At 45.4% G+C, this 10,899-nt stretch overlaps 4 protein-coding genes across 4 annotated transcripts; 3 read left to right on the forward strand and 1 right to left on the reverse strand.

Annotated features, from left to right (window-relative positions):
- Positions 1-1,331: 1,331 nt before the first annotated feature.
- HD556DRAFT_1304587 (uncharacterized protein) lies at positions 1,332-2,196 on the forward strand (the record flags this gene model as incomplete). The annotated part of the gene is made up of 6 exons (XM_041299690.1): positions 1,332-1,395; positions 1,451-1,488; positions 1,540-1,637; positions 1,692-1,728; positions 1,776-1,931; positions 1,966-2,196. 6 exons carry the CDS (start codon positions 1,332-1,334, stop codon positions 2,194-2,196), a joined length of 624 nt encoding a protein of 207 aa, XP_041164960.1.
- A 1,164-nt stretch (positions 2,197-3,360) lies between these two features.
- On the reverse strand, positions 3,361-5,168 carry HD556DRAFT_1438520 (uncharacterized protein; the record flags this gene model as incomplete). Its single annotated transcript, XM_041305856.1, has 9 exons — positions 3,361-3,538; positions 3,589-3,764; positions 3,822-3,974; positions 4,023-4,184; positions 4,231-4,417; positions 4,508-4,610; positions 4,659-4,776; positions 4,835-4,998; positions 5,048-5,168. The coding sequence occupies 9 exons, from the start codon at positions 5,166-5,168 to the stop codon at positions 3,361-3,363; spliced, it is 1,362 nt and encodes a 453-aa protein (XP_041164961.1).
- Positions 5,169-7,401: 2,233 nt separating this feature from the next.
- Positions 7,402-7,995, forward strand: HD556DRAFT_1429970 (uncharacterized protein; the record flags this gene model as incomplete). The annotated part of the gene is made up of 3 exons (XM_041304864.1): positions 7,402-7,434; positions 7,492-7,774; positions 7,823-7,995. 3 exons carry the CDS (start codon positions 7,402-7,404, stop codon positions 7,993-7,995), a joined length of 489 nt encoding a protein of 162 aa, XP_041164962.1.
- Positions 7,996-8,819: 824 nt separating this feature from the next.
- HD556DRAFT_1438522 (uncharacterized protein) lies at positions 8,820-10,162 on the forward strand (the record flags this gene model as incomplete). The annotated part of the gene is made up of 4 exons (XM_041305857.1): positions 8,820-8,863; positions 8,929-9,052; positions 9,127-9,775; positions 9,828-10,162. 4 exons carry the CDS (start codon positions 8,820-8,822, stop codon positions 10,160-10,162), a joined length of 1,152 nt encoding a protein of 383 aa, XP_041164963.1.
- Positions 10,163-10,899: the final 737 nt, after the last annotated feature.

Raw genomic sequence — 10,899 nt, forward strand, 5'->3', positions numbered from 1 at the left:
TGGAAGTTTCTCACACTCGTCCGGAAAGTCCTTCCGAACTTTCCCATGCTTCGGATGTCCTTGGACTTTCTCTGGACGACATTCTGAAATTAAGGGCACATACTCAGGTAAGGGGCACAGCGCACGAGCTGAAGCCAAGCCCCTCGGAATCAGTCCTACCCTTTGTGCACAGTCTTAACACTGTCACAACATAATGGTTGCTCAGGATCTCATCAACGTGTGCCATCTGCAGGTGCATCTTCCATTTGAGTGCCACTTCCCAATGTAGACGCTTGCCACCTCATTCACATAATTCTTCCACTTGCTCTAAGTCTCCACACCAATGCTTGTATTGGGGCATAACCTCTATGCTGGTGTAGCACTTGAGCTCGCACTAGGCTCATATTCAGCTATTTCATGATCCACGTCAAATGCCCATTGCACAATAATCACTTCCCACTCAATCCGATGCTTTGACTAGCGGACCCAACGTTTCGGCCGCAGCGGACCCAATATTTTCCCATGCACTTGTCCTCTCCATGTCCTGTCCTGTCTTGCTAGCCCCACTAGGTGCGTAGTTGATTATTTCGCACATTACTCACATTGCAGCAAGTGTTATTACATGTTTACATGTACTTTGGACCCGAAATATTCTGCCACTACTTTCACCTACGGGTTCCGCATTTCTACATACTTACATATATATTGGACTGACCTCAAGCATTATTCATCATCCAAGTAGTGGGGAGCCATTCCCCAATGCTTTGTGGTCAAACCCAATATTTCATAGTTCTTAGTTGACATTGTGAATATTACCACTCTTTCTATCCAAAATACCTGTCATTATCAATATTCCGCATACCACTCACTTTCCTGACACTCACTATCACTATTTTCCGTAATCTGCTGAACCCGCACCCGAAACCCACTAGTCCACTAACCTGAAAACATCGGACTCGTGATTATACCTTCAGACTTTGTTTCCTGCGCTCAGACTTTTGATCACTTATCATTTCACTACTTTCGGACTAATACCAGATAGCTAACCCCTCAGGTCAAACACTCCCCGTCTCAGCCAATCACTTCCTCTGGTAGTGGTACACAGCCCTCTTCCCACAGACATTCTTCCCATAGACGCTCTCTATCACAGACTCATTCTGACCATGCAACTACTCCTAGCCATTCACACTCTCCTAGCGCTACACCTGCTGGTGCTCACCGCACACGAAACATCAAGATAAACCAAGATAACCCTTCCAAGCTTGGGTTTTCTGCAAGCAGCAAAGTTACAGATGTGATTGCAGGCTATTCTCACTCATCCAATTCCAGAACACCAGGATGCCGTGCAACTCATGCAAGATGTCCTAGATGCCAAATTGTGGGTATGCCACCAGAAGAAGCTCAAGTTTGAGAATGGTAAATTCTCCTTGTACCGCCACTTCCTTCCAGTCATTTTACATTTTATTGCAAGGCTACTTTCTGGAATATAGCCCACAGATGTGTCGGTTGGTAAGTCTTCCATTTATTGATGGCGAACGTGCTCGCTGACATGCTGATTAGCTCTGCAACAATCTCTTCACATTCCATATGGAGCTTGAAAAGGTTGTCGTCTCTATTGCCAAACTGTCATATGATATCTTCCTGAAGGGCACCACAATGTGACCAGAGGAGATAAAGAATTCTATTGCTGCAACTGCCACCAAGCTGCTTAGGACCAGTGGTTACCTCCGAATCCCTGACTCGTCTAATGTAGGTGATGACTCGTGTCAATAACACTACTCACTGTTTTCTCGCAGGGCAAATTCAAGAATTTTGTATCACAGGCTCTCAAGGATGTTTGTTTTGAGTTTTTCTACAGCAACAGCAAGAAAGCACTGAAGAACACAGATGACTTCCACAAGACAATCCCTGTCAATGACCTCATTTTCATGGCAGTGGTCGTACACTACACAGTTGATTTTATTTTTGTCACTGATGATTTAATAGATGAAGGGTGTTATTTCTGGGTTCAGCAAAACTGGCACCAACAAAGTGCCTGAACTCTCCGCTGATAGATGCAGGACCAACTTCGACAAGTTGCTCGACATTCTGGAACATCGTGAAGAGCTTGAAGAAATGGTGGAGCAATGGGCTAAGATTGGTATGGGCGAATTTGATTGGCATGTAGATGGGAGTGATGCAGGCAGTGATGTGAGGGACATCAATATCATACTCTAATGCACTGTTCAATGCTCGATGTTTTTGTTTAATTTGATAATCATGATGAGAGTTTGCACAATTTTTGTATGCTTGCATAGCATGTTCCCCATGTGCAGCTACTATTATTGATACACAATGTGCTTTCTGCACAATGTGTGCAACATGTCCGAACTTCACAGCCTTGGTTGTCTGTCTATATTCATCAGGGAAAACCTCCCATGTCAACTTAGATATAAATAGACAAAATACATCTAACTCTTCTAAGTCAGATAAACTATCACAAATTAGAGCTAGATATCAATATCATTCATAACATACATGTAATTATTGCCAAGTTATAGAGTACTACCTAAGGGTCATAAAATTATGCCTATCTACAGATATCGAGAAACTTGACACCTGAATAGTGTGATCATTGATGAATTGATCACTGTGAGTGTGCAACAAAATTCCAAGTCCAACATTTGTGCATATTTGTTTGTATCATGTGACTTGTAGTTTGAGTGAAGAAATATCCTAAGTCCAACATTTGTATGTATTTGTTTGTATCATGTGACTTGTGGTTTGAAATGTTTGAGCGAAGTGGCGCCATGTCACATCTTCGACTCTCACTCTTGTCTTTGAAGCTTCAAGCTTCATTGCTGGTGTTCATGCAATGCGCTACATACAATTAAGGTGCACAATGAATGTTTTTAAATTCTAATCTTGTTCTTTCTATTTAAGCAAATCTATGTATTCTAGGATCATGGTGGTCTCTTGCTCGCTGCTCATCCGGCATTCAGCAAAATTGCTGAATCGAACACAACCTGCCTACTATAGCATGCTATGCCCCTCCATCTTCTTCAACACAACACCTACCTTCAAGTTCCACAGGCAAAGTGAGTGTATAGGTCCTCTTGTTGGAGCTCCATCAGGAAAAAACAAAGTGACTACATAGTACTATATAGTCAGGGTAGCGCAAGTAGCCCTGTTGTCAAGTGCCCTCTATGTAGTCACCATAGAGTCCCATAGTAACTACCAGTAGCTACGAGGTACTACTGTAGTTTGTTGGAGTGCTACTACACGCAGCTATAAATTACTACCAGCAGCTATATAGCACACCAAAGAACCTTGTAGTAACAATTAAATTCAAGCACCTGAAACACAAACTAGCATAATACAAATGTCTTACTCACTGCATCCCTATTCATCATCCCCACCCTCGCTACTAGGATACTCATACTCCTCGACCTCATCCTCGACTGCCGCATCCTTCCCCTCACACTGGTACTCTCGAATAGTGTCTTCAAATGCTGTGTCGTCGATGTGGGCCTGGGATGTAGCCGACAATGGAATGAGTGATGCGACACCTGCATGGAAGCTGAGAAGCGCGAGCATTAGAAGAGTCAGTGAGATAAGAGTCCAACATACTGTGCTGTATCATGCAGATTGATACGAATTTTCGAGAGGAGTTTGTAAGGTGCAGTGCGCTCATCAAAGTGTTGCAGTGAGCTGAAATGATGGTTGTAGACGGCCCCATAACTAGCAGATGTGAACTTGATGTCCTCTTTGATGCCTTGCGACCACTCATCAACACAACATTCTATCTATAAGATATTGTCAGTGTCATCAAGTTGAAAGTAAGAATTTGAAAAATGGCTCACAGCTGTAAGCACGAGCGCAATAGTTTTGATAGGGATGGGGTCGAAGTATTTGTGGTAGATGACACCCTCGTCACTTCGGTTCAAGAACCACATGCCATTGATACCCTGTTGAAGCAACTCGGTCTTGTAGATGCCTGACTTCGATGACAGGTCCTATTGTTCAATGTCAGCACTAAGTTATGTAGACCGTCGAATACTCACCTTGAAAACAAAGATCGAGCCAATTTTCAATCTCTCCGCGAGATCTCGGTTTGACCTTATCACCTCCATAGAATTACTTGAGCGGAAGCCGTGAAATGAAGCCGTGAGCGGACGCATCTTCATCTTGAGTTCACCTTGCACGTGTGAAGCGCGTTTTAATAGCTTTGAATGAATAAGACCAGGAATGCACTAAAAATACTGTGCTCACCATATTCACTGCCGAAGGGGTCAGTTTGACGTCAACACCTTTGAGTTGACATGCCTCGTGCCAGACCTCTTTCGCCAGTTTTGTCTCAGCTGCAATGGAATCTGGAAAAGGTGCCTGTGTGACGATGAGACACCGATAAACGGAGCAAGCAGTTATGAGAATCTCTTTTGAGATTTCATCAAAGTCGCTGGCTTTCACGCGTCGACGCAAACCGTCAGTGTTTTTCTTGACCTTTGGCACCACGGTATCTTCATACAACATGTCATCGAATGATCACTTGGTCCCTCGAGCTGCAGGCAACTGTTCGTCATCATCATCGTCGTCATCGTCGGCAGCGTCGTCGTCATCGTCGTCTGTTGACTCGTCAACATTATGCGGCGCTATTTGATGGAGGGTTAGTAGTGTAGTTATATAAAGTAGAAACATACCTTTTGGTCCTTTAGTTGTAGGTATGGATGGGTTGCGCAACCTCAGAGGGATTTTCCCTGTACTGAATGTCAGGCTATCAGTGTTGGACAACCTTGTATCAACACTGTGATCAGAGAACTGAAAAAAAAATGTCAGCAGCTGATTTAAGATTAGGAAAGAAAACAAAAGCTCGTACCATTGTGTCTTCTTGCCTGTCCATATCGCTAAGGAGCTCTGACGGCTCTTTCTCGAAGACGTCAGGATGCCCTTGGTAGGCAACCTTTAAGGCCTTCTTCTTCTGTTTTGCCGTCCGGGTTTCCTTGATTTCTTGGCGATGGACAACATGTTGGGATTCGCTGACTGTAGAACAAGATGGTGAGTGAGTGGAACATAATATGCTGGTACTTACGATGGTAGTTCTCTTTTTCAGTTGGTTGCCGCTCTTGACCACTTGCAGTGCGCACCTGCTGTTTCGCGGCAGGTGGTGAGGGGGCGTGCTTTGGCTTGGAGGTAGGCTTACGAGGTGCCATGGTTGTCTTGTCAAAGTACACAGTAGGTCAGCACAATTTATACCACTGTGAAACATACAAATAACTCACAATTGAACCTTAATAGTTCGTTGATTGTTGATTTGTAGAATGAAGGGCAGAAAGCTGTGTCAAACGAGAGGGAGGATAAAAAGGTATGATCATACCGTCACAATTTATTTTCACTGTTATGAATACCCCCGACTCGTCAAAAAAACGGTATGGAGCTTGCTTCAAAACTCACTGCGCTCTGACGAATCTTGCAGCCCGATGTCACAAATCGCTAGTCGCAAATTTGAGGCTGGCTGTGAAGACACGAAAATTGACGTCAAAAGGTTAGTTGCCATTCCACGTTACACTCAAATACTCACCGGCTTGCAGACCCAAGCTCAAAAGGCCTGATGCAGAGCCCATGTTCCTGCGCCCTCCGTTTCGTCAAACACCCGGCCCTATCACAGCTTCCCAGAATTACATACAAAACCTAATTCTGGAGCATTGGGAGGCAGAAGTGAAGGCCTGCGAGCAAGCAAAAAAACTGCAACTGTTAGAAGTAGCACCAGGCCCAACTATTAGCATCTTACAAGCGAGCATACGAAGGCTCGTCGTTGAGCGCTGGGATGCGGAGGTGAAATGGTGCAAGGAAGCCAAATGGGCACAGCTTTTAGAGGTACTTCTGGCCGCCCATGGTATTTCCAAACTAACGTAGCACATCAAATTAGCTAGTATCAGAGATGAGAATTTAACATACTAGAATTGGTCATTGGCTCTCTCGATCTTGTTCTCTCGCTAGACGAGGAAGATTGTAATGGAGGTTGTGTGTTGGGAACTAGGCAAGATGTAAGTATTATTCAAACCAATCAGAATAAGAGCACGTACACAGGTCTCTGCCTATCTTACTGTAGACAGAATGACCAGGGTAAGTACACCTCATGGATCATCCTCAAAAAAAAAAACTATACCTGATTGCGACTTGGCGCATGGATTGAGTCTAAACAAGGCCGTAACTTTGGCATACCGATCAAGTCTAAACAAGGCTGTAATCCGTAGGTTTGTGAGGGTGCATCTGGTGGCAAGACTGGGATAAGTCCCTCTTGCACTTTGTGAGGGCACGTCTGGTTGCAAGATCAAGATAAGCACACCCCTCCCAATCAACAAAACCAGCCAAGACTTGCTGTACTTTCCAACTCAATCAGGGTTGTGTGGTGTGGTGTGGTGTGGTGCTCAGATCTAGTTGTGGCGCGGCGCCCGGTAACTGCGCTCAGTTTAAGTCTAGACCAGGCCATTGAAAAAAAAAGGGCATACAATGAGACAAGTCACACAAGACCAGGGCGAAACACTCACCTACTCACCTACTATGTTGCACTGCTGTACATTTTGTGGCAAGGAGTTCCCTACGAGGGGGGGCATCAAGAGACACATAGCTAACCGGCCTAAATGCAGAAGGGCATGGGAGTTAACAATTGAAGAAAAAGACTTGGAAGACAACGCACCTTCTATGGAGAACCACGATGCTGGCAACTCATTTTCCCCACTTCACTGCTCACGGTCCAACTCTTTCGAGGCTGATGAACTTAATCCGCCGGCACCAAAAAGTTGGCGTGTGACGGTCGAGGATGTTGCTGACGAAGGTGAGGTAGTGGATGAAGGTGAGGTAGTGGGAGGTGGTGGGCACTATTTCAAGCAATGTTCTGATGGTGGATGGGCACTGCGGGAAGGGAAAACTGAATTTGAAAGGTACCGGAAGTACAAGGAAGGCATGGGTGAGGATGAGTGGGCTCCATTTTGTGACGAGTACATACCCTTTCGTGTTTATGGCCTCTGCCTGACTTTAGCTGCCAGGGAAGAGTGGGGTCTCGCTGAGTGGCTTGTAAAAAGCCTTGGGCAGACTCGAACCGATGAATTTCTAAAGTTACCGATTGTAAGTTTGGCATCAAGCACCGAAAAAAATGTACTGACCAGCATGATAGACATGAAACTGAATGCAAGCTTCATTCCACAACAACCAATCATTCCTCAAGAAGGTTGATGAACTCCCGCATGGAGCTGCCTGGAGCTGTAAGAAGATTAGTGTTCAGGGAAATAGAACAGACGAAAAAGGCGAACCATTGCACGAAGATGTTGAACTGTGGATGCGCAATCCCGTAGAGTGCATCAAAGACTTGATTGGAAATCCTTTGTTCAAGGATCAAATGGTGTACACACGGACTCTGCAGGACTCCACCAAGTGATAGACGATATGTGGACTGCAGATTGGTGGTGTGACATGCAAGTAAGCACCATATCAAAAAAACATCGAAAATGACAAGCACTGACCTGTGTTGTCCAGAAAAAGGTGCCGGAAGGAGCAACCATTGCACCAATTATTCTTGCAACAGACAAAACGAGTCTGTCGCAATTCCGAGGCGACAAAACAGCATATCCTGTGTACCTCTCTATTGGAAACATTGCTAAAGAAAAATGGCGGCAAATGTCAGCACAAGTGACAGTCCTGATTGGTTACCTACCTTCAGGAAAGCTTGACTGCTTTACACCTGATGAACGCTCCCTCGCCAGCTACCGACTATTCCATCATTGCATGTCCCTCCTCCTTCAACCCCTTGTTGCTGCAGGTGAAGATGGCATCGAAATGGTGTGCGCTGATTCGTTGATCCATTGAGTGTATCTGATCCTTGCCGCATATGTAGTGGACTTTCCAGAGCAGTGTCTAGTTGCATGTTGCAAGGAAAACCGCTGTCCGAAATGTGTAGCTGCTGCGGATGAAAGAGGCGATCCACTGGATTCACCGATGCGGTGTAGCACTCAGGCTCGCGCTGAGCACATATTCAGCTAATTCACAATGCATGTCAAACACTCAAATTACTTCCCAATGTTATCCGACACTTATCCGCTCAATCTGATGTTTATCCGCTAATCCGACGCTAACCCGACGGACCCGACATTTCCCGCGCATCGGACCCGATATTTTTCCGCGCACTTGTCCTCCCTATGTCCTGTCCTGTAGTATCTATCCCCACTAGGTGCGCAGTTATCAGTTTTCACACCGCTAACACTGTAGACCGCATTATTACATGTCCGCAGTACCACATGTCTTATTACATAGGACATCGGATCCGAAAATTACCGCTACTACTTTCGCCTATAGCACTCCGAAATTCTACATAGACACTATATATTTTACATGCCTCCTACTTACTTATTTACCTTTCTACCTCTGAGTAGGAGGAGGTCATTATATATTCGTAGTTCTTCGCTGAATTCTGCAATATCATCCTTTCATTATCCAAAACACTCTGAAAACACTGACAGTAACCCGCCATTCACTATCTTCGACATTCATTACATTCCTGACACTAATCCGAGGTAACCCGACGAAACCCACTAACCCGAAACCCGAAAACATCGGACCCAACGTTTTTACCTTCGGACTTGTAATTATCCTTTCGGACTTTATTTCCTGCGCTTCGGACTATCTCCCTTTTAGTATCACTGATTATTCTAATACCTTACAGCGAACCCCTCGGGTCAAACGCACTTGTCTACAAGTATAGCAGACTAGGCCACGCAAGACCACAACATTTTTATATTGCTGATTACTTACTTCGTGTAGTATCCAGCTATTGTTGTCTCGTTACAACGGGGACAGAACACAAAGAGATGCAGCGTGTATTTGTTGGGCTACTTGCTGGTGCTGTCCCTAGGTAAGCTTCAATTGTTGCTAAGCACGAGGTTGGTGCTGACGTGATTGTTTTCGTTTGCTTACCAGCCAAGTGTTAGTAGTTGCGCAAGCAATTCTAGATTTTTCATACTATGCTCAGCTTCGAGTTCACTCAACTGAATCCCTCAATGGCCTGGAAAGTGCTCTGGCGATATTTCATGCCAACAAGGACGTCCTGCAGCAACTTGATATTCACGAGCATTTTAATATTCCCAAATTACATCAGCTCTCTCTCACTATGTTCAGTCTATCCTATTGTTTGGTGCTACAGACGGCTTTAACAGCGAACTTCCAGAACGATTGCACATCGACTTTGCCAAAGAAGTGTATCACGCCAGTAACAAGCACGACTATGAAGAACAAATGGCCTTATGGCTCCAGCGCCAGGAGGCAGTCTTCCTGCGTGGTTCCTACCTCAACTGGCTGTTGGAATGGTCTCAGTCGGCACCAACCAATTTCACTCGTGACCGCAGATATGACTCAGACTCGGACTCAGAGATGGAAGGGCCAGATGCTGTCCCTGTCAATACACTTCCCATCCTCCCTGAGCAACGAACGGTCCACTTTCTCGCTAAGACGCCTGCATACCCTCAGCGTTCGGTTCAGCACCTTGTCACTGCACATGGTGCGTCCATGTTCCTCCCAGCCCTTAAGTTGTTTCTGCACAACCACATGCTGCACGCTATCATTACCCCTGGTCTGCAAGACCGTTTTGACGTTTTTCGACAGGTAGTAATCACTGCTCCGCCTAATCCACTCATCAGTGAATCACCGAGGCAGTGGCATGTTAGAGCCATGCCTGAAGTGCTTCCTGGACGTGGACGCAAGCCTGGATCTCCCGCTAAGTTTGATATGGCCCTGACAAGCAATGGCATTCAGCCGCGCACTTTAGAAGGTGAGTAACTATTAGTTGAGCCGTCAAAAAATTCATGTTGATATTTTACTAGGTATGCGAGTGGGACAGGTTCACGTTATTTTCACTCTGCCGCGTCAATTTGGGACCTACTCGCGAGCCTTAGCTTACATTGAGTGGTTCACACCACTCAGGGAGCCGGACCGCTCATCTGGCCTGCACCAATTGTCGTGTTCAACTCATCGGCTGCACCGGAATGCAGCTGTGATACACGTCGACGAAATCACTCGTCCTTGCCATCTTATTCTGAAGATGGGACAAGCTGTTGACCGTGGATGGACTAGCGCAAATGTCTACGAGTCCGCAAGTGATTTTTACTTAAATACCTTTATTGACCTTGATACATTCTGCATGTCCGCTATTGATTAGTTTTGTTGCTACTCAGCTACTATTGACTACAGACTTTAATTTGACTATTGTGCCTCCAAGTGTCCGCTGTAGCCTGCTGTAGTCTGCTGTAGCCCACTGTATATCTATATAGTCTGAGTCACAGCTACATCAGGTACATAGAACTATGGTAGCTATGTAGTACTACATAGCTCTCACCAGGGCTCCCACAAAATTTGTTTTTTCCTGATGTCAAACACTCGCTATTGATGTTCTCAGTGCCATGTACTTATCTAAGCACATACTTGTATTCCTGTTCCCTTAGCACTCGCTCACTTTCCTCAGTTGACTCCATCTGTCACTGAGGTTAGTATCATTCTCATATGTGGGACTATGTAACTGACTACCTCTGTAGCTGTGATTGCTATAGGTATACCCAATACACTTAGTTGACTCCGTCTGTCACTGAGCTGTGATTGCTACAGGTTATGAGCCCTGCGCACCTACAGTGAAAATTTCAAATTAGCACTTGGAGAAAAGACTCACAAGTATGTCCACCTCGAACGGAAAGTTGGGAGAGGACTTCCTTCGCATCCCAAAGCTCGTCGCCGACAGTGAGAATTGGATGATGTATAAAGAAAGGCTTCAGTGGTCAATAGACGCTCAAGGGCTGCTCGGCCATTTGGATGGCACCAAGACAAAGCCCATAGATCCACAGACGCTGCCTAACAGAGGACCATCATAGGCACCAACGACACCTGACGAAGTAAAAGAAGTCA

Source organism: Suillus plorans, assembly GCF_016647745.1.
Source record: "Suillus plorans strain S12 chromosome Unknown HD556scaffold_7, whole genome shotgun sequence".
Classification (NCBI taxonomy): Eukaryota; Fungi; Basidiomycota; class Agaricomycetes; order Boletales; family Suillaceae; genus Suillus; species Suillus plorans.